The sequence below is a fragment of the Balaenoptera acutorostrata genome, chromosome 5 (genome assembly GCF_949987535.1).
Source record: "Balaenoptera acutorostrata chromosome 5, mBalAcu1.1, whole genome shotgun sequence".
In the NCBI taxonomy this organism is placed as follows: Eukaryota; Metazoa; Chordata; class Mammalia; order Artiodactyla; family Balaenopteridae; genus Balaenoptera; species Balaenoptera acutorostrata.
The window spans coordinates 94503875-94522910 of record NC_080068.1 but is presented as its reverse complement, the minus strand read 5'-3'; the positions used below and the strand labels follow the sequence as shown (position 1 = coordinate 94522910).

Here is a 19036-nt window from a genome sequence, read left to right as displayed (position 1 = left end):
TAGTTTCTAAGATGTCATAAAGATTTAGGTATTATGTCCTAAAAATAAAAACCTCAAACCCTAAATTAAAGAAAAACTCAATCCAAATATTCCTACTAAAAAAGAAAAAAAAAAAGCACACACACTCTGCTACTTTCTTATAAGGGACAAAAACAAATATTGGGCTGGCCAAAAGGTTCGTTCAGTTTTTTTCCGTAAGATGGCTCTAGTAGCGCTTAGTTGTCTTAAACTTCATTCGAAACAATTTGTTAGATTGTATCGTGACTGCTGTCATATCAGCATGCGTTTAAAATAAAAACTTATCAAAATTGGTGAATTTTTGTGTAGCCATTTTAATATTGAAGATGGAAGAAAAAAAGCAACATTTTCGGCATACTGTTTTATTATTTCAAGAAAGGTAAAAACGCAACTGAAACACAAAAAGAGATTTGTGCAGTGTATGGAGATGGTGCTGTGACTGATCAAACATGTCAAAAGTGGTCTGCAAAGTTTCGTGCTCGAGATTTCTCTCTGGACGATGCTCCACGGTCAGGTAGACCAGTTGAAGTTGACAGCGATCAAATCGAGACATTAACTGAGAACAATCAACGTTATACCACGCAGGAGACAGCTGACATACTCAAAATATCCAAATCAAGTGTTGAAATTCTTTGCACCAGCCTGGTTATGTTAATCGATTTGATGTTTGGGTTCCACATAAGTTAAGCGAAAAAGAACTTCTTGAGCGTATTTCCGCATGCGATTCTCTACTTAAATGTAATGAAAACGTTCCATTTTTAAAACAAATGGTGACGGGCGATGAAAAGGGGATACTGTACAATAATGTGGAACGGAAGAGATCGTGGGGCAAGCGAAATGAACTGCCACCAACCACACCAAAGGCTGGTCTTCATCCAAAGAAGGTGATGTTGTGTATATGGTGGGATTGGAAGGGAGTTCTCTATGATGAGCTTCTTCCAGAAAACCAAACAATTAATTCCAACAAGTACTGCTCCCAATTAGGCCAAGTGAAAGTAGCACTCGACAAAAAGCGTCCAGAATTAGTCAACAGAAAACGCATAATCTTCCATGAGGATAACGCAAGACCGCATGTTTCTTTGATGACCAGGCAAAAACTGTTACAGCTTGGCTGGGAAGTTCTGATTCATCCGCCATATTCTCCAGACATTGCATCTTTGGATTTCCATTTATTTTGGTCTTTACAAAATTCTCTTAATGGAAAAAATTCCAATTCCCTGGAAGACTGTAAAAGGGACCTTGAACAGTTCTTTGCTCAAAAAGATAAAAAGTTTTGGGAAGATGGAATTATGAAGTTGCCTGAAAAATGGCAGGAAGTAGTGGAACAAAACAGTGAATACACTGTTCAATAAAGTTCTTGGTGAAAATGAAAAATGTGTCTTTTAGTTGTACTTTAAAACCGAAGGAACTTTTTGGCCAACCCAATACGAATGATGGAAAACTAGCAAGCTCCCAAATGAAAACCAAACATTTAGAAGAACAAAGTGGTAGTAAGCCTAAAGAAAAAGGATCCATTCTAGATGGAGTCTGTAGGAGTGTGTCCACCTGCACCTGTTTTACTTTGTGAAACACTTAATACATCCAAAAAAAAGAAAAAGAAGAGAAAATTAGTCCTCTTAAGAAGTCCATTCCTCAGCCCAAAAGAACTGCCAGGACAGCTTGCCTTGCAAGTTTACTCGATCTCTAGGGCTTTTCTGCTAGCTAGCTCAACCCAGCCAGCCCTGTTATTCTACCCTACGCGCCCTACCCCACACTACTAAGCCTATCCCTTATTCTGCATGGCCTGGCTACAGTAATTTTAAGGCCAGAGCTTTAAAGTTTTGGCCCTAGTCTGAATAATTTCTTGACCTATCACTTGCTTTTTACACCACATCCCTTTCTGCCATATTTTTAAGTTGTTTGATTTGTTTGTTCTCATTTTCAGGGGTCTCTAACTAGCCAAAGCAGGCTGCAAACATTTGGCTGGCTATGTCTCTCAGGCAGAATTCTCCCAGGCAGGGTGTCAGTGCAAGTGGCTTTATTCGGGAAGGGACCTCAGAACACGCTAACAGGAAAGTGGGGAAGTGAGCCCAGAAAGAGAAGAGAACCAATAAAGGGGGCACTGTTGAGGCGATCTCTGCTGTGCTCAACTGATACTCAGCCCCCTGGGCACCTGCAGAAGGCAGTCTAGAACACACTCAGGGTTGCTCCTCTTGGGGTGGTTACCCACCATCTGCTCTCAGTCACTCTTTGAGGGTTGCTGAGGCAGGGGTGGGCGAGTGGGGTAGCTTTCATTCCAGCAATGGAGCAAAGAAAGCTCTCAGGCTTTGCATTTGGAAGACTTAGGGAGAGACACTGAAGGGGTGAGTGTTGAAGGAATAAAGTCCACTACAGTATTTTCAGGTGATTTTGAAAATTTTGAAAATGATGTCATTAGACAAACGTGAAGTCATTTATTTGGCTAGCTATGTCTTAAGTTGGGTTCCCCAAAAGCAGCTCAGGACACTTCTAAAGCACTTCCTGGCAAACCAGCAGGCTGCTGTAGAGAGAACTCTCTCTCTCTCTCTCTCTCTCTGCCAACAAACCCCGGTGGCTAGTCCGCTGCCCCCCTGGGAAACTCCAACAGAGGGTCCTAGCCCATACGCCTCAATGGCCACATGACCAGTTCTCCTCCTCCTACATCATGCTGGATCCTGTGAAATTGGGATTTTGCTTCCCCAGGAAAGAAGCCTCAGATGCCCCTTGCCCTTGGATCCAGAACCTTATATTGCTTTCATGGGATCTTTTTCCCTCTCTCCCCTCATCCCAGGCAGGGATGGGGAGGCGAGCAAAGACAGAGCCCTCTCCTGGGGACCCACCAACATGTAAGCTCTTTCTATACTCCCTCTAACTCTCCAATTAGCCCAGAGAAGGTGTATTGAGGTGAAGAGGAATTTTCTTTTTTCTTTCTTTTTTTTTTTTTAAATCTGCTTCAAACCTCTTTTTTACCTTTAGGGTAGGAACTTCAGGAACTCACTGGTCAAAACCTGAGTCCTTTTTTGTGTTTTGTCATCCCTTCTCCTGAGGTAGAGTAATTAGGAAACAGGCAGGAAAAATACACATCGGTTAATCTATCAAAATGCTACCTCATTGTCATAGGCTGAACTGTGTCCCCCCAACTGTCTTATATTGAAGTCATAACTTCCAGTATCTCAAAATGTGACTGTATTTGGAGACAGGGTCTTTAAAGAGGTAATTAAGTTAAAATGAGGTCACACAGGTGGGCCTTAATCCAATATGACTGGTGTCCTTACAAGAAGGGGAGATTAGGAGACACACACATAGGGAAGACTTCGTGAAGACACCAGAGGAAAACAGATGGCAACCTATAAGCCAAGGAGAGAAGCCTGGAACAGATCCTTCTCTCACGGCCCTTAGAAAATACCAACTCTGCCAGGGCCTTGATCTTGAACTTCCAGCCTCCAGAACTGTGAGGAAACAAATGTTTGTTATTTAAGCCACCCAGTCTGGGGTACTCGTTACAGCAGCCCTAGCAAACCAATACAACGATTACACTCACAGAGATCGTTTTGGGCTCTATTTCAGACACAAAGTCCTAAAATCTCTGCAGTCCTGGAAGAGAAGCCACCTAGATACACTACTGATCGTGTAAGAGCCAGAAGCAAACCGGCGTCCGTGAGAAGCATCTTACAGGGATGAAAATCACAGAAGGGTACAAGAGATATTCTTTGGGTTCAGTCGCAGAATGAGGACAGCAGTGCATAGACACAGGGCGGGTTAGAAAGCTAGGTAACCAGGCAGAGAGGGAAAATGAGAAGCATTATGGAAACAGCAGAAAGTAGGAATGAAGAGACTGTTCAAGTAGTTGGTATGGAAAGTACTAAATGTATAGAGGCTTCAAAATTAGCAAACCCAATCAGAAAGCAGCAACATGGCAGAAACTATAAATATGAAAGATGGTGCTGTGCCCTAGGGGAAGGGAAGCCCCCAGTCTTCTTCCACACCTTCCTCTCCGAGGCCCCTGCACCAACACCCTACTTCCAAGCCCAGGTGGAATAATGGGGCAGTGCTAGGGAAGGTCTAGAAGCCGGCAACCAGCCTTGGGTAGTGAACTCCCACAAAAGGGTCAAGCAACTGGCTAGGGGCTCTCTTTGGTCTACCTTGTGCTCTGGAAATCAAGTGAAACAAAGGCCAGGGGCATTTCCACGAGAGGCCGCGGGGCCCTCTGCAGCCTCTGGTCCCAGGAGGAACGTGGAGGAGGAAGGTGCACCACCCGGCTCGCGCCCACAGAGGAAGGCCCTGTGAGTGGGGGGCTTCCTCTGGGACGCTTGCCCCTCTCCTTCCTTCTCGGGGCCAAGTCTTCCAAGACTGCAGTCGGAGCCTAGCTCTACCATCCCTGTCTCCTTCTGTCTCAAGTGGGCGGCTCTCCTGCAAAGACTGTGAGAGGCAGTCATCCCCCCGGGCACGCGCGACCCGCCTCCGCGGCAGTGGTAAGGCCAAGGTTCGGGCCTAGGCTTGGAAGTGTACATAGAAAATGCCAGGCATAGGGCATGCTTAGGTAAAGATGATCCCCAACAGAGGAAGCCCAGTCCCAGAGTCATCACTGGGATTTCAGGCTGAAGCCCCCCATCAGTATAACAGTCTTTCAAAGTCCCCCAGTGTGTGTGTGTGTGTGTATATATATACACGTACATGTACATGTATATACATATGCAGATTATATACATATATGTACATATATACATGCATACCTGTACACATGTGTGTGTGTTTCTCTCTGGCCCTATATAAGAGAGATGGTGTTCCGGGATTCTGGTATAAACAGCCCCCTGGCTGAAAACAATAGCAACATTTTAATATCATCTAATATGTTGGTGGCAACCTAATGTTTCTAACACGTACAGGGATTTATTTTCAACAAATGGCTAAAAATTAGGCCAAAGACAAAGGAAATTAAAAAATAAATGTAAAAAAGGACGGTAATTCCCACCATAGCACAGAACTTTAGCTATGCTGTCCACACTTCTGATGTACATGCACCACCACAGCAATCCTGGTGCCAAAAGTAACTTGTGTTTCTAAACACAACAAACACCACTTAACACCTAGGAGTGCCTATCATCCTTCCTTGGAAAGGGCAAACCGCACTGACCCTGCCATCATTCTGAGCGCCTACTCAAAGCCTGACAATGTGCTACCTGCTAAGGCTATCTGTCAGGCACAATGACTCTCCTTGCAAGGAACCAAACAGGAACAGGCTGCCTCATTCAACTCCAACAGTCCAGAGGGAGTCCTACTCCGGCGAGGTCCTGCCAGCCCCGCTACGCTCACCCTGATGGGCCCACCCCACACTCCTCAGTGTGTCGGCTCCGGCCCAAGCCCGCAGCACCGTGGCTTCTGTACCAGAAGTACGAGCATCTTTTCTGATGAAAGTGAGGAAATTCCTCTCCCCAAAGCCCCAGGCAAATCTCAACTCAATTAAACTGGGTCAAATGCCCATTCCTGAACCAGTGACCATGGAATGTGTGTGGACTATCCTATGAAAATAAGGCCTAGAAATGAGGTGCAGCCAGCATCCTCTGAAGCACATTGACTATGTGGAACAGAACATGAAGGCTTGAATGAAAACAGGAAAAAAAAAAAAAAATCTGAGAATTAAGCACTGCTGTGCCGAGATCATTTTACAGGTGTGTGTGTACACACGTGTACACATACACATGTTATATGTATACATATGCATACATGAATGCACTGCTATATATGTATATGTAAATGCATATATATACACACACACACACATATATATATATATACACACACATATATATATACAAAAAACCTAATTTAAAGATGTTTGATCTTAATGGAAAGAACAGAGACCTACATAAAAGGATGAAGAACTCTGGATGTTACATGCTTAAATAACACATTTGTGATCAAAGCAATAAAGTCCTGTGGGAATCAACTGTGGCAGAAGACACTAAGTGAAAGAGTCAAGGAAAGGCACACAGAAGGAGAAAAAGTGAAGCAAAGAGAACTAAGAAAATGAGGAAAGTCTGTTATCCAACAGAAATGGAGATGCCCACTGTGACTGGCTCCCTGATGTATCCGAAACGTTATCCTAAGTGTATGAGTAACATGTGAATTTGAAATTTGATCCTAGAAGAGCATTCAGCACACAAGCAATTAAACATCCATTTTTAATCCATTAAAAACTCACCAAGGCAAAAACTAAGTGCTACTTGTCACACATTTTATCAGAAGCAAAACTAGACATCATCAAGCAAAACAGAATTATCACAGTCAAAGACGGCTGAATAAAATAGTCAAAGTTTATCCAAAAGTACTTCTCCTAGATGTGTTTTTTTTTTGATTCTACTGGACTATCTTATAAGGCATACACATTATGACAATTTCAAAATAGCATTGAGGCTTTAAAAGCCACTGGTCCTCCAACTATGATGCATGGCCTGTTTTGTAAATAAAGTCACATCCACATTGATTCGTGTATGCATTCTCAAGACACTAGCATAACTGGGTCACTGTGACGGAGACCATATGGCCCACAAAGCCTAAATTATTTAATATCTGGCCCTTTACAGAAAGTTTGCACTTCTCTGCTTTAATGAATTGTTTTTTAAAATGCAATTCTGAGATGTTTTATAATAAAATATTGGGAAAACTCAATTTTTATTTTGAAAAGTTGAGAGTTTAGTAACAGACTTACAATGAAAATGCAGTAAATAAAATACCAATAAGAGATGATAATAAAAGAATACTCACAATCTTTCAAGGAGACTTAACCCAGAAAATGAGCCATTCTTCAGCTCGGATATTTTATTGTTACTCAGAATCCTAAAAATGACAAAAAAAAAAAAAAAAAAAAGTTAAGTTGCCTAATATATGTACACCATCAATATCAAAGTAATTTAGCTTGTTATGTTTAAATCTAAACATGAGGAATTCTAAGAAGTCATTTATTACCCAAAGAATTTTTGAGATGCCTGACAAAAAAAAGGGAGCTTCTTTCTGAGAAACAACCCAAAATAGCTAACTTGCACATCTTGTCACATCTTAAATTGTTCCTGTCACACTGAGCTAAAAATTTTGAAATAAAAAGGGAGAGAAGTCAACACAAAATAGCTCTAAGTTCAGTATAAAAATAAAGAATGCCACGTACATTTACATAATTAATCAACTTACGTAAGTTGAATACTTAAAAACTGGAAACAATAGAAAAATGCAGAACAAGTGCTCTACAAAATACTGACTTTAAAAGAAATAACAGTATCTTCTAGATACCATTTCAATAATGCTGAATATTACTTGTAACTTAACCATATACAAATCTGTATTGTGTGAAACTATGCTTTTTGCACACACTCACAGACACAGGTAGCTGTATTACAATACTACATCTCATGTATTAGGATGATGTTCTTAAAAACAATGAACTGGAAATAAAAAAAAGATTTAAAAGAAGTCCTAGTTGGCAGGACTTGCCTAAGAGCAGACAATGTGTACATGACCTTGCTTCCTCTCAAGGCTTTGTAACTATGCTCTTTTTGCAGCTTGGATGCCAACACAGTAAGTCCCCTACGTACGAACCTTCAAGTTGTGAACTTTCAAAGATGCGCACATGTGTTGCACAGTGGTTGTGCTTTTAATGAAGACCTGATGGAATTGGAGGCCCAGAGAAAGGACTAAGAGAGACAAGAGGAAGAAGAAGTAACTGAAGAGATTCACGACACAGGAAATGGCATGGAGATTTTCTTTACTTCAGGAGACACTGTTAGTTTTTGAGGCACAGGACCCGAACATAGAACGGTACACGAAGGTTGCAGCAGCCATTCAGAATGCAATCCAGTGCTACCATGTCATCTATGAAGAGAAAAAAAGACCTACTATCCAGACATCACTGGATCGGTTTTTCAAGAGGGTAGATAGAACTGAATCCAGCAAGGAACCAGAACCTGTGCCGTCAATGTTAGGCATGAGTGAAACTGCAGCTTGCCCTCCATCTCCTATTGCTGACGATCCTTCGGCTCTACCATCTCCCACCTCCTCTCCCTCCTCCAGTCAGTAACTCTTCTTGCCTGTTCACTCGATGCCAGCCCTGTATGCCAGCTGTTGTTCTATACTACTGTACTTTTCAAGGTACGGTACTGTAAGATTAAAAATGTTTTATTTTTTGTGTTTGTTTTTTATGTATTATTTGTGTGAAAAGTATTACAAACCTATTACAGTATAGTACTGTACAGCCAATTGTGTTAGTTGGGTACCTAGGCTAACTCTGTTGGACTTAAGGACAAACTGGACTTATCAACGCACTCTAGGAACGGAACTCGTTCGTATGTAGGGAATTTCCATACAAGAGAAAACGCAAAAGCTACCTTATTTGGGGGAATGACACCCAGATAAGGTAAATGAAAAAACCAAGGCATAGAAAAGTTAAATTAATGGCTCAAGATCACACTAGCGGAGGCAGAGGCAGACGTGAACCCCGGCACGCTCCACTCCAAACCCCACATTCTTCAATATACACCAACGTTGGTCAAGAGCCACTCTTACTGGCATTTTAGCAGAAAATTCTCCATCCCACGCAGTGCTGCAACTTCAGGGGCACCCTCACGCTGCGTACAGGCTGAGTGCTGCCCCCCACCTGGGACGGTGCAACACTGTATAAACAAATGTTAACAGAGAACACCCCTGGGTCATAAGATTTCAGGTGTTCATTTTCATTTTGTCTACTCTCATCTTTCTTTTAAAAAAAAAATCCACTATGTGTATGAAAACAAGCAAAAACAGCCATTTGACTGATTTTCTTTGGCTTTAAGTGGATTTTTTTTTTTAATCCTGCTAATGCAGGTTAACATTTCACAGCATTTTGGTGAGATGATTAGGGGCTTCTAAAGTCAAGCATACTTGTGCTTGAAGGCCAGCTCTATCACTTTCAAGTTACACTAGTCTTGGGCAAGTCACGACATTTCTCTGTAACAGAATTCCTCATTCATAAATGGGAAGAACAGTATCTACCTCATATAACTCTAGAAGGAAAGCAGAAAATGCCCAACATATTCAGTGAGTATTAAGTTTAAGTTTCTATTTCCTTGGTTCTAAGACACACATCTTCCCTCATTTTAATGTTTCTGAAATCAACATGTATCTGGCAATCAAAGTACATTACTATGTAGTATCTTCTCTCTCCAAGCTGTTACTAAAGCAAGGATGGTGATCAAAAACATGCCAGGCTGGGGGGAAGGGGGGAGGGATAAATTGGGAGATTGGGATTGACACATACACACTACTATATATAAAATAGATAACTAATAAGGACCTACTGTATAGCACAGGGAACTCTACCCAATACTCTGTAATGGCCTATATGGGCAAAGAATCTAAAAAAGAGTGGATATATGTATATGTATAACTGATTCACTTTGTTGTACACCTGAAGCTAACACAACATTATAAATCAACTATGCTCCAATAAAATTTTTTTAAATGCAAATGAAAAATGATTCGTATCCTCAAGGAATTTACACTTAGCAAAAAAGAAATAAACATCATAATCACGTTCAGAAATGCAAGCTGGAATGTGAACTCTACATACTCAATCAGCAAAGACAGAATTTAGGTGCCAATATAAAGCTTGATATTCCATTCTTACACCTTTGGGCAATTTTCACATTAAAAAGACCAATAGCATGAACTACAAGATTTTGTTCATTTTAACTAAGCATATGTAATCTTAAAACAAAATAGAAATTCAAATTCAAAAAAAGCCAATTAAAACACCATTTTCTCTAATCAAAATTACAAGAGGTTTTTTCAAGTAAGGTGGTAGGCATGGGCAAAAGCAAACTTGGACTTGGACATGGCCACAAGGTCACTGGAACAATATTTCTCCAGCCGCCTAGCAGTCCACACCCAAGAGCCACCGGCCTTGCTTTCCTAAATAGGCACTGATCCTAAGCTAACAAGTTACCAAATCTGACAAAAAATATATTCAATGACCTTATTCAGACATGATTTATAACAGACAAAAATTGGAAACTACCAAAGGGTTCAGTTTGTGTAAGAGGAGTAGTTAAATGATGGTACACCAAACAACAAAATGTTATACGTCCATTAAAAAATGATGCTTTTAAAGGAAACTTAATAAAAAGGAAATTGTTTACAATCAGTTAAAAAGCAGACAACAAAACTGATATCATTGATTGAATAGAATGCAGAGACAAAAAAAAAGACTTGGAAGAAATACATCATAATGATCACTATCTTAGTGATAAGGCTTCTATTTCTCTTTTATTCTTTATAATCTTGCAGTATCTTTTGAAATATCTAGAATAACACTCTTATTTTTAAAATATACTTTCTGATGATAAACCTAAGAATCTTAATTACCAGGTATAGCTTGAAATTGACTTAATTTTGAGTATAATTATATCTTAGAAATAAACAATGAGGTAAGGAATACTTTATTTGTGCTTTGAGATTAAAGACTCGAATTTCTTATTTACATTCAAAAAAGATTTATGTAGTGACTATTTGCAACTTAAAAGGCAGTAGTGCAAAGAACAATAGTGTTGATATCTAGAGCCCAAGGTTTTAACTGAGACCTCACAAGTAATAAATGATTCCATCTGTGACAAGTCACTTCACTTTTCTAGGTAGACTTCCATTTCATCAATTTTAAGACAGAAAAGATTAGGCCAGAATGAGCACCAAGCTCCTTCCAGCTTCTTTTAATTTTCTATAATTATTCATGTTGTAATGAGCAAAGCTGTTGAACTTGATGGTGACTGAGAATTTACAACCAATAAACCAAAAGTAAGGAAACAAAGGAAAACAACACAATCTACCAAGCTCAGTGCCGTTACTATCCTGTTTCTGAATGAAGAATGAAACTCACATAGAGAAGTAGCTTGGGAAAAACTGCCAGGGTGGTTAACTGAATTATACTCACTTAGATTCGGTATTGCTTCAGCAAAAGGACTGTCATTTGCTCAGTCATAAAGGCTTTAGTAGAATAAATGATAGATTTTATTGAGAGTAAAAGGGAAGACATTTCATCACACTTAAAAAGTTATAACTGTAACCTTAAAAATACAGTTTCAATATATTCAGTCTACATATTACTTGATGTGTTAAAGGATTTTGTGCAAGAAAACAGGATCGGTGTGAATAAATCTACTCTTCAGACAGCTTTTACACTCAATTTTGAGACGGAGGGACTGTGGAACTAGCAAATGCATAATATCACGTAACACATAAACCTAAAACCTATTCATACTCAATATTTTTGCTGACATCTTTGAAATTTCAAACTTTCTAGGAGGTAACTAAATGAAAAATATTTAACTTGACCAGAGTTATAAAGCTTATTATACATACCCATTTCTGTTCTATACTAATGATGTTACCACCACATTACCTATAGACAACACCTCTTGAACTTAAACACAAGAAGAGTTTGTTGTCCACTGCTACCATTTAACACAGAAACAAGTTAGTTCAGTATATCATGTATGTTGAAACATGAAAAAAGGAGTAAGACTTAATGCAAACATGTTTTTTAAAAAAATCAAAAGTTTATGGAGCAGAAAGAAATAAAAATTAAGCATTACAATTTCTCAGTTCATGCTATTCCAACTCCCAGAATGGAATGCTGTTCACAGCATCCACACCCTGTATGGCAGAAGACACAGAATAATTTTCCTTTTGAGAGGAAATGAAAATATATTTCAAGAGCATTAAATATTCAGAGTAAACATTAGGAATATAATTCTTAAAGGCAATATAATTTCCTGAAGAAAAAAAAAACCAGATAAATAATCAAATAGGGTCATTAGAGTGGGTTGAATGGTGTTCCTCAAAAAGATACATCCCTCCAGAACCTGTAAATGTGACCTTAATTAGAAAAAGGCTGTTTGCGATGGAAGTTAAGGGTTTGAGATTGTCAAGAGATGAGATTGTCCTGGATTAGGGTGGGCCCTAAAGCCAATGACAAGTGTCTCAGAAGAGAAGGGAAGAGGACACAGAGGGTCATGTGAAAACAAGGGCAGTCTCAGAAAGAGAAAAAAAAAAAAAAAGAAAATGGAAGGCAGGCAGATTTACAAGCATAATAACCAAAGATTTTCCAGAACTAAGGAAAGGCGCAAATAGGACTATGTTTTAAAATGTAGTATATTTTAAAAACTTCTTTTTTGGGACTTCCCTGGTGGTCCAGTGGTAAAGAATCCGCCTTCCAATGCAAGGGACGCGGGTTCGATCCCTGGTTGGGGAACTAAGCTCCCACATGCCGCAGGGCAACTAAGCCCACGCACCACAACTAGAGAGAGAAAACCCGCACGCCACAACTAAAGAGAAGCCCGCGCACCGCAACGAAAGATCCCGCATGCCGCAACTAAGACACAACACAGCCAAAAAATAATAAAGTATTTAAAAAATGACCATTAAAAAAAAACCTTTTTGACATTTTTAATGTTAAAATATAAACAATATTTACAACTACTATCAAAGACAAAGGACTAATTTCCCAAATATATAAAGAGCTCTTTAAAAAAAAAAAATCCCCAACAGAAAATCTAGCAAAGGCCATGAAGAGACAGTTCAATAAAAGTAAACACGAATGGATCATAATCATATGAAGGGATATACAACCTCAATCACAAGAGAAATGTAAATTACTAAAATAAGACACCATAAATCACTTATCCGAATAGGGAAAGATGTGATAACACATTTTATATTTGGAGGGAAACAGCCACTCATTATTTTGCTATAAATCAGTAAAATCACTATGGAGGGCAAAAATACAAATGCATATATAATATTTGATTCATTTATTTCTTCTGGAAATTTACCCTAAAGACATACTTGCACATGTGCAAAATACAGTACATGTTATATATTAGTTATATATTTAGATAACAAAATTATTCATTGCACTATTGTTTATAAAAGCTAATTACTGGATATTTTAAGTTGGTCCCAGGAATATGGGATTGGCTTAAGTTATCCATTAAATGGATACCATGCAGAATGGGAGGCTGGGAAGCTCTTTAGGTATTCATATAGAAAGACCCGAGACATACTGAAGACTGAGGGCATACATTTACATATTAAAAGTTACCATCCCTTGACATTTCTGATTTGCTCAAATAATAATACAAATTGATTCATTACCAGATTTATCATGTAGAATAACACCTGTTACCAGTACATCTTTATCAAGAACGAGAGGCAGTATGGCTAGGCTACACTTCTGAGTCACTAACCTCAAAGGGCACACAGCCTAAACCTTTAGGGCCAACTGTGATAAGTTAAAATCATAAATGTTACCTCCTCAAAAGTGAATGGTTTTGTTTTGTTTTTAATTAATTAATTTATTTATTTATTATTTTTAGCTGTGTTGGGTCTTCGTTTCTGTGCAAGGGCTTTCTCTAGTTGCGGCGAGCGGGGGCCACTCTTCATCGCGGTGTGCGGGCCTCTCACTGTCGTGGCCTCTCTTGTTGTGGAGCACAGGCTTCAGACTTGCAGGCTCAGCAGTTGTGGCTCACGGGCCTAGTTGCTCTGCGGCATGTGGATTCCTCCTAGACCAGGGCCCGAACCCGTGTCCCCCGCATTGGCAGGCAGATTCTCAACCACTGCGCCACCAGGGAAGCCCCAAAAGTGAATGTTTAATGCTTTGCTTCATTTATCCCACTAATGAAAACTGGTTACTCCCCACATTCTCTTGGGGGCAGCCAAATCCAACCCGCCACTTGTCTGCTTGACAGCCCAGGGGCTCTAAAAATGGTTTTTATGTTTTTAATGGTTGAAAGAAAACCAAAAGAATATTTTATGATACATGAAAAAATCTATGAAACTCAAATTTCAATGTTCTTAAAGTTTTATTGGAACACGACCATGCCCATTTGTTCACATATTGTCTACAGCGGCTTTGATGCTATGACGGCAGACTTGAACAGTGCCAACAGAGACTGTCTGGCCAGGGAAGTCTAAAATATTTACTATCTGGCCCTTTACAGAAAAAGTTTGCCAGCTCCTGTTTTAGTGTACTCTGTCTTGGCTTATTCTGTTTTCAGGCAAATGAAAATCATGCTGATTTCTAAATTAATTCCTCCTAGCAAGTAAGAATAAGAGTATCTACTGGATTTCAAAACTCTCCATCGATTTGAATAATCTTTATTTTAAAATCACATTTAATTCTGCATGCCATCAGCAATTACACACATTTTGTCCCCAGTAATATCAGTTTGTTCACCATTGTGTCCTTCTGTTAATTGGATGCATTCATTCATCCACTCATTCATTCCTGCAGAAAAAATTCTGGGTGTTATGCTTCAGTCCCTGCGTGTCAAAAAATGTTTTGCCCTCACTGTCATATCATCGTTTTTTTTTTTTAAATAAATTTATTTATTTGTTTATGGCTGCATTGGGTCTTTGCTGCTGCGCGCGGGCTTCTCATTGTGGTGGCTTCTCTTGTTGCGGATTCCGGGCTCTAGGCACACGGGTTTCAGTAGTTGTGGCTCATGGGCTCTAGAGCGCAGGCTCAGTAGTTGCGGCACACGGGCTTAGTTGCTTCACGGCATGGAGAATCTTCCCGGACCAGAGATCAAACCCGTGTCCCCTGCATTGGCAGGCGGATTCTTAATCACTGCGCCACCAAGGAAGCCCTTATCATCTTGTTTTAACATCACTTCTCATTATCGGAAATTACTCTGTTCAGATATTTGTCTATTTACCATGTCTCCCATGACAAGGTAAAAACTCATAAAGCGTAGGGATCTTTTCCAACTTGACTGTCACCACATCCCCACACACACACACAAAAATCATAATGGTGGACATTCAAGAGATTCTATCGTGCAGCCATTCTTTTTTTTTTAACATCTTTATTGGAGTATAATTGCTTTACAATGTTGTGTTAGTTACTGCTGTATAACAAAGTGAATCAGCTACATGTATACATATATCCCCATATCCCCTCCCTTTTGAGTCTCCCTCCCACCCTCCCTATCCCACCCTTCTAGGTGGTCACAAAGCACAGAGCTGATCTCCCAGTGCGATGCAGCTGTTTCCCACTAGTTATCTATTTTACATATGGTAGTGTATATATGTCAGTGCTATTCTCTCATTTCGTTCCAGCTTACCCTTCCCCCTCACCGTGTCCTCAAGTCCATTCTCCACATCTGTGTCTTTACTCCTGTCTTGCCCCTAGGTTCATCAGAATTTTTTTTTTTTAGATTCTATATATATATGTGTGTTAGCATACGGTATTTATTTTTCTCTTCCTGACTTACTTCACTCTGTATGACAGACTCTAGGTCCATCCACCTCACTACAAATAATTCAATTTCATTTCTTTTTATGGCTGAGTAATATTCCATTGTATATATGTGCCACATCTTCTTTATCCATTCATCTGTCGATGGACACTTAGGTGGCTTCCATGTCCTGGCTGTTGTAAATAGAGCTGCAATGAACATTGTGGTACATGACTCTTTTTGAATTATGGTTTTCTCAAGGGTATATGCCCAGTAGTGGGATTGCTGGGTCGTATGGTAGTTCTATTTTTAGTTTTTTGAGGAACCTCCATACTGTTCTCCATAGTGGCTGTATCAATTTACATTCCCACCAACAGTGCAAGAGGGTTCCCTTTTCTCCACACCCTCTCCAGCATTTATTGTTTGTAGATTTTTTTTTTAAACGTACTTTGAATTTTATTTATTTATTTATTTTTGGCTGTGTTGGGTCTTCGTTTGTGTGTGAGGGCCTTCTCTAGTTACGGCAAGCGGGGGCCACTCTTCATCGCGGTGTGCGGGCCTCTCACTGTCGTGGCCTCTCTTGTTGTGGAGCACAGGCTCCAGACGCGCAGGCTCAGTAGCTGTGGCTCACAGGCCCAGTTGCTCCGCGGCATGTGGGATCTTCCCAGACCAGGGCTCGAACCCACGTCCCCTGCATTGGCAGGCAGACTCTCAACCACTGCGCCACCAGGGAAGCCCCGTAGATTTTTTGATGATGGCCATTCTGACTGGTGTGAGGTGATACCTCATTGTAGTTTTGATTTGCATTTATCTAATGATTAGTGATGTTGAGCATCCTTTCTTCTTTATGTGGATACACACTCATTCACTCCTCACAAGAACACTATGAAACCCATACTATTCTTTTTTTCTAAAACAGTAACAACAAAAATTTGCAAGTTAGGCAACTTGCCCAGGTTCATATTCGGACCAAGTAGCAGACTGAAGATTCAAACAGTGCCTGATACATAAGTGACTTGTGGGGCTAGGGAGGTGCGCTACTCAGATCTCCCTTCTAGAGAGACCCTGCACAGGAGAGCAGGCAGCTGACCACTTCCGGCTGCAACCGTCCAGAGAATCTGCCTCAGTTTCCAAGCAGAGGCCACCCACTTTGCAGGCAATGCCAGCCCAGGACTGAGCACAGCAGTGATAAGTAGGTTCTCTGTTCCTGGCCAGTACAGACTCCCCAGCAGTCCTGCTCTGCACCAGAGTTCCCTGCTGGGCTGGCCAAGACTTTCCCATAGCTGCATGGTGGTCTGCTCCACCCAACTGTCCTTCCTTCCCCCTCTCCCTTCACAGGGGCTAGACCTGCATCTCAATCCACAGGTGTTCCATATCCACTTCTGCTTCATCTCCCTTTTTTTCCCATAGTTATTTCCCCGTGTAAACATCTTATTCTTCTAACCCCACTCTGGCATGCGCTTCCCAGAGGATCCAACTGATAAGATGCCCACAATATCTGTTCATTAAATGAATGAAATAAAAATACAGCTGGGGGCTTCTCTGGTGGTGTAGTGGTTGAGAATCTGCCTGCCAATGCAGGGGACACGGGTTCGAGCCCTGGTCTGGGAAGATCCCACATGCCGCGGAGCAACTAGGCCCGTGAGCCACAACTACTGAGCCTGTGCGTCTGGAGCCTGTGCTCCGCAACAAGAGGCCGCGATAGTGAGAGGCCTGCGCACCGCGATGAAGAGTGGCCCCCGCTTGCCACAACTAGAGAAAGCCCTTGCACAGAAATGAAGACCCAACACAGCCAAAAATAAAAAATAAATAAATAAATAAATAGGGATATATTAAAAAATATATATATATAGCTGGGTTTAATGTTCTGCGTTCAAATATCCCTCTATAAGGAATTAATGATACAGTATCTACAATGTCCAGGCATCCAGCTGTAAAGATGAGACATATAAATCTCAGTCCCAAGCTCATTCCTTCTCTGAGACTTACGGGAAAAAAATGGGGGTGGGGGGAGGTCAAAAAATCTACCAGAATATGTCTAGTTTTCTTCTTTTAATATTGCAATAAAAGTTGTCCCAAGATACTTTTTTCCACATTTGAACCCTTCTAAAATTAGAACCATCTTAAAATGGATATCAAAAGAAATGGCCAGCTATTAGGAGAAGTTGTCACTACTGGCAAATATACAAACCGTGGCTGAAATGTGAAGTCTGGATCCTTAATTACAGCTTAATGTTTATACATTAAGATTTGACTATGATACAGCACTGAAATAAAAAGTTGTGTAATAGAAGACTGAATATTATATGACAGTCAGCATAATTAAAGGCAGCAGAGTAAATCTCCCAGAATTTAACATTTAGGAAAGGCTGGTGGGATTCATTCATGAGTCATGGAGAACTATCACTCAAGCAGCTGATGTCTCTCATAAGCCGCCAGCTAATTTATAAGGGAAGCAGTTTAACTCCCAGTGAAACATGATTAAAAGGGGGAGGGGGGAGCTTGTTAAATTAACCAAGTAAAAAGGACAAACAAAACCCTACTATTCTTTATAGACAGACAAACCATATTGCCAAGACTAAAGATGCAAAAGAGAGGGCTTCCCTGGTGGCACAGTGGTTGAGAATCTGCCTGCCAATGCAGGGGACACGGGTTCGAGCCCTGGTCTGGGAAGATCCCACATGCCATGGAGCAACTAAGCCCGTGAGCCACAACTACTGAGCCTGTGCGTCTGGAGCCTGTGCTCCGCAACAGGAGAGGCCGCGATAGTGACAGGCCCGCGCACCGCGATGAAGAGTGGCCCCCGCTCGCCACAACTGGAGAAAGCCCTCGCACAGAAACGAAGACCCAACACAGCCAAAAATAAATAAATAAATTAAAAAAAAAAAAAGATGCAAAAGAAAAAGTCAAGATCACTTTTATAAAAAGCTCAGTGGGTTAAGATATATGCATCAGGCTGTCAAATGTCTTAAAATACATTTATCATACCTACATAGAAAGAAAAAGGAACTGATACAGGGGTAAAGTGTTATTAATAGCAAAATCTGGCAAATCTGGATATAAAATATATGAGGGTTCTACAGATTATTATTATTCTTTTAACTTTAATGTAGAGTTTGAAATTATTTTCAAATAGTGTAAAAAGCTTTGTGTTAAAACAACACTATGCCTAACAAGAATGGTCAAGTGATTCCGAGGACCTCTAAATGAGAAGGCTGGGTGTCCATTTAAATATTAAATATTGAAGCAGTGGCATTTCACGGTGTGGGAAGAAGAAATAGACACTTACAGAGAAACCAGCTCCCTCACTGAACCCTAACCCTAACCCAAACCCTAACCCTAACATCTGACTGTTGATGGCATCTTAGAAACAAATACCGGCTGCTTTTTCCTTCTACGTCTGTTCCTTAAGTTGGTTGGATACTACATCTCGTAGACCCATCCTTCACATCTCTCAATTCTTCTTCATAATTCTTAAACCTTCTGCTTTCAATTTTGAAAGAAATCCTCGGCTCAGTTTTCCCGACCACTAATTTTCTCAGCCTGAAGTGGTTCCCATTTTGCTCTTGGGCCCATTTACCGCCCCCAGCCAGCACGTTCTAACATTACAATCTCACGGTTAACTTCTCAGACAGCCTCCTTTTCTCAACAGCTCCTTTCCCACACCAACTCCTGCTTTATAGATTGCCCTTCTCTTGGATCTGAGACTAGGAATTAGAAGTTTCCTTTATTGACTTTCCCTTAATCATACTGTTGATCACATG

General features: G+C 40.5%; 1 protein-coding gene across 7 annotated transcripts in view; it reads right to left on the bottom strand.

Moving 5' to 3' along the window:
* The window catches only part of ADGRA3 (adhesion G protein-coupled receptor A3), a 121232-nt gene that overhangs the window by 82290 nt on the left and 19906 nt on the right, over positions 1 to 19036 (bottom strand). For all 7 annotated transcript variants that reach the window (XR_009008342.1, XM_057546665.1, XM_057546666.1 and 4 more), the window contains exon 2: positions 6781 to 6852. Coding sequence is in view for 6 of the 7 variants with exons in the window: in XM_057546665.1 (XP_057402648.1) it covers positions 6781 to 6852 (72 nt within the window). In the remaining variant the exon portion in view is untranslated. The remainder of the gene's footprint in view (positions 1 to 6780; positions 6853 to 19036) is intronic.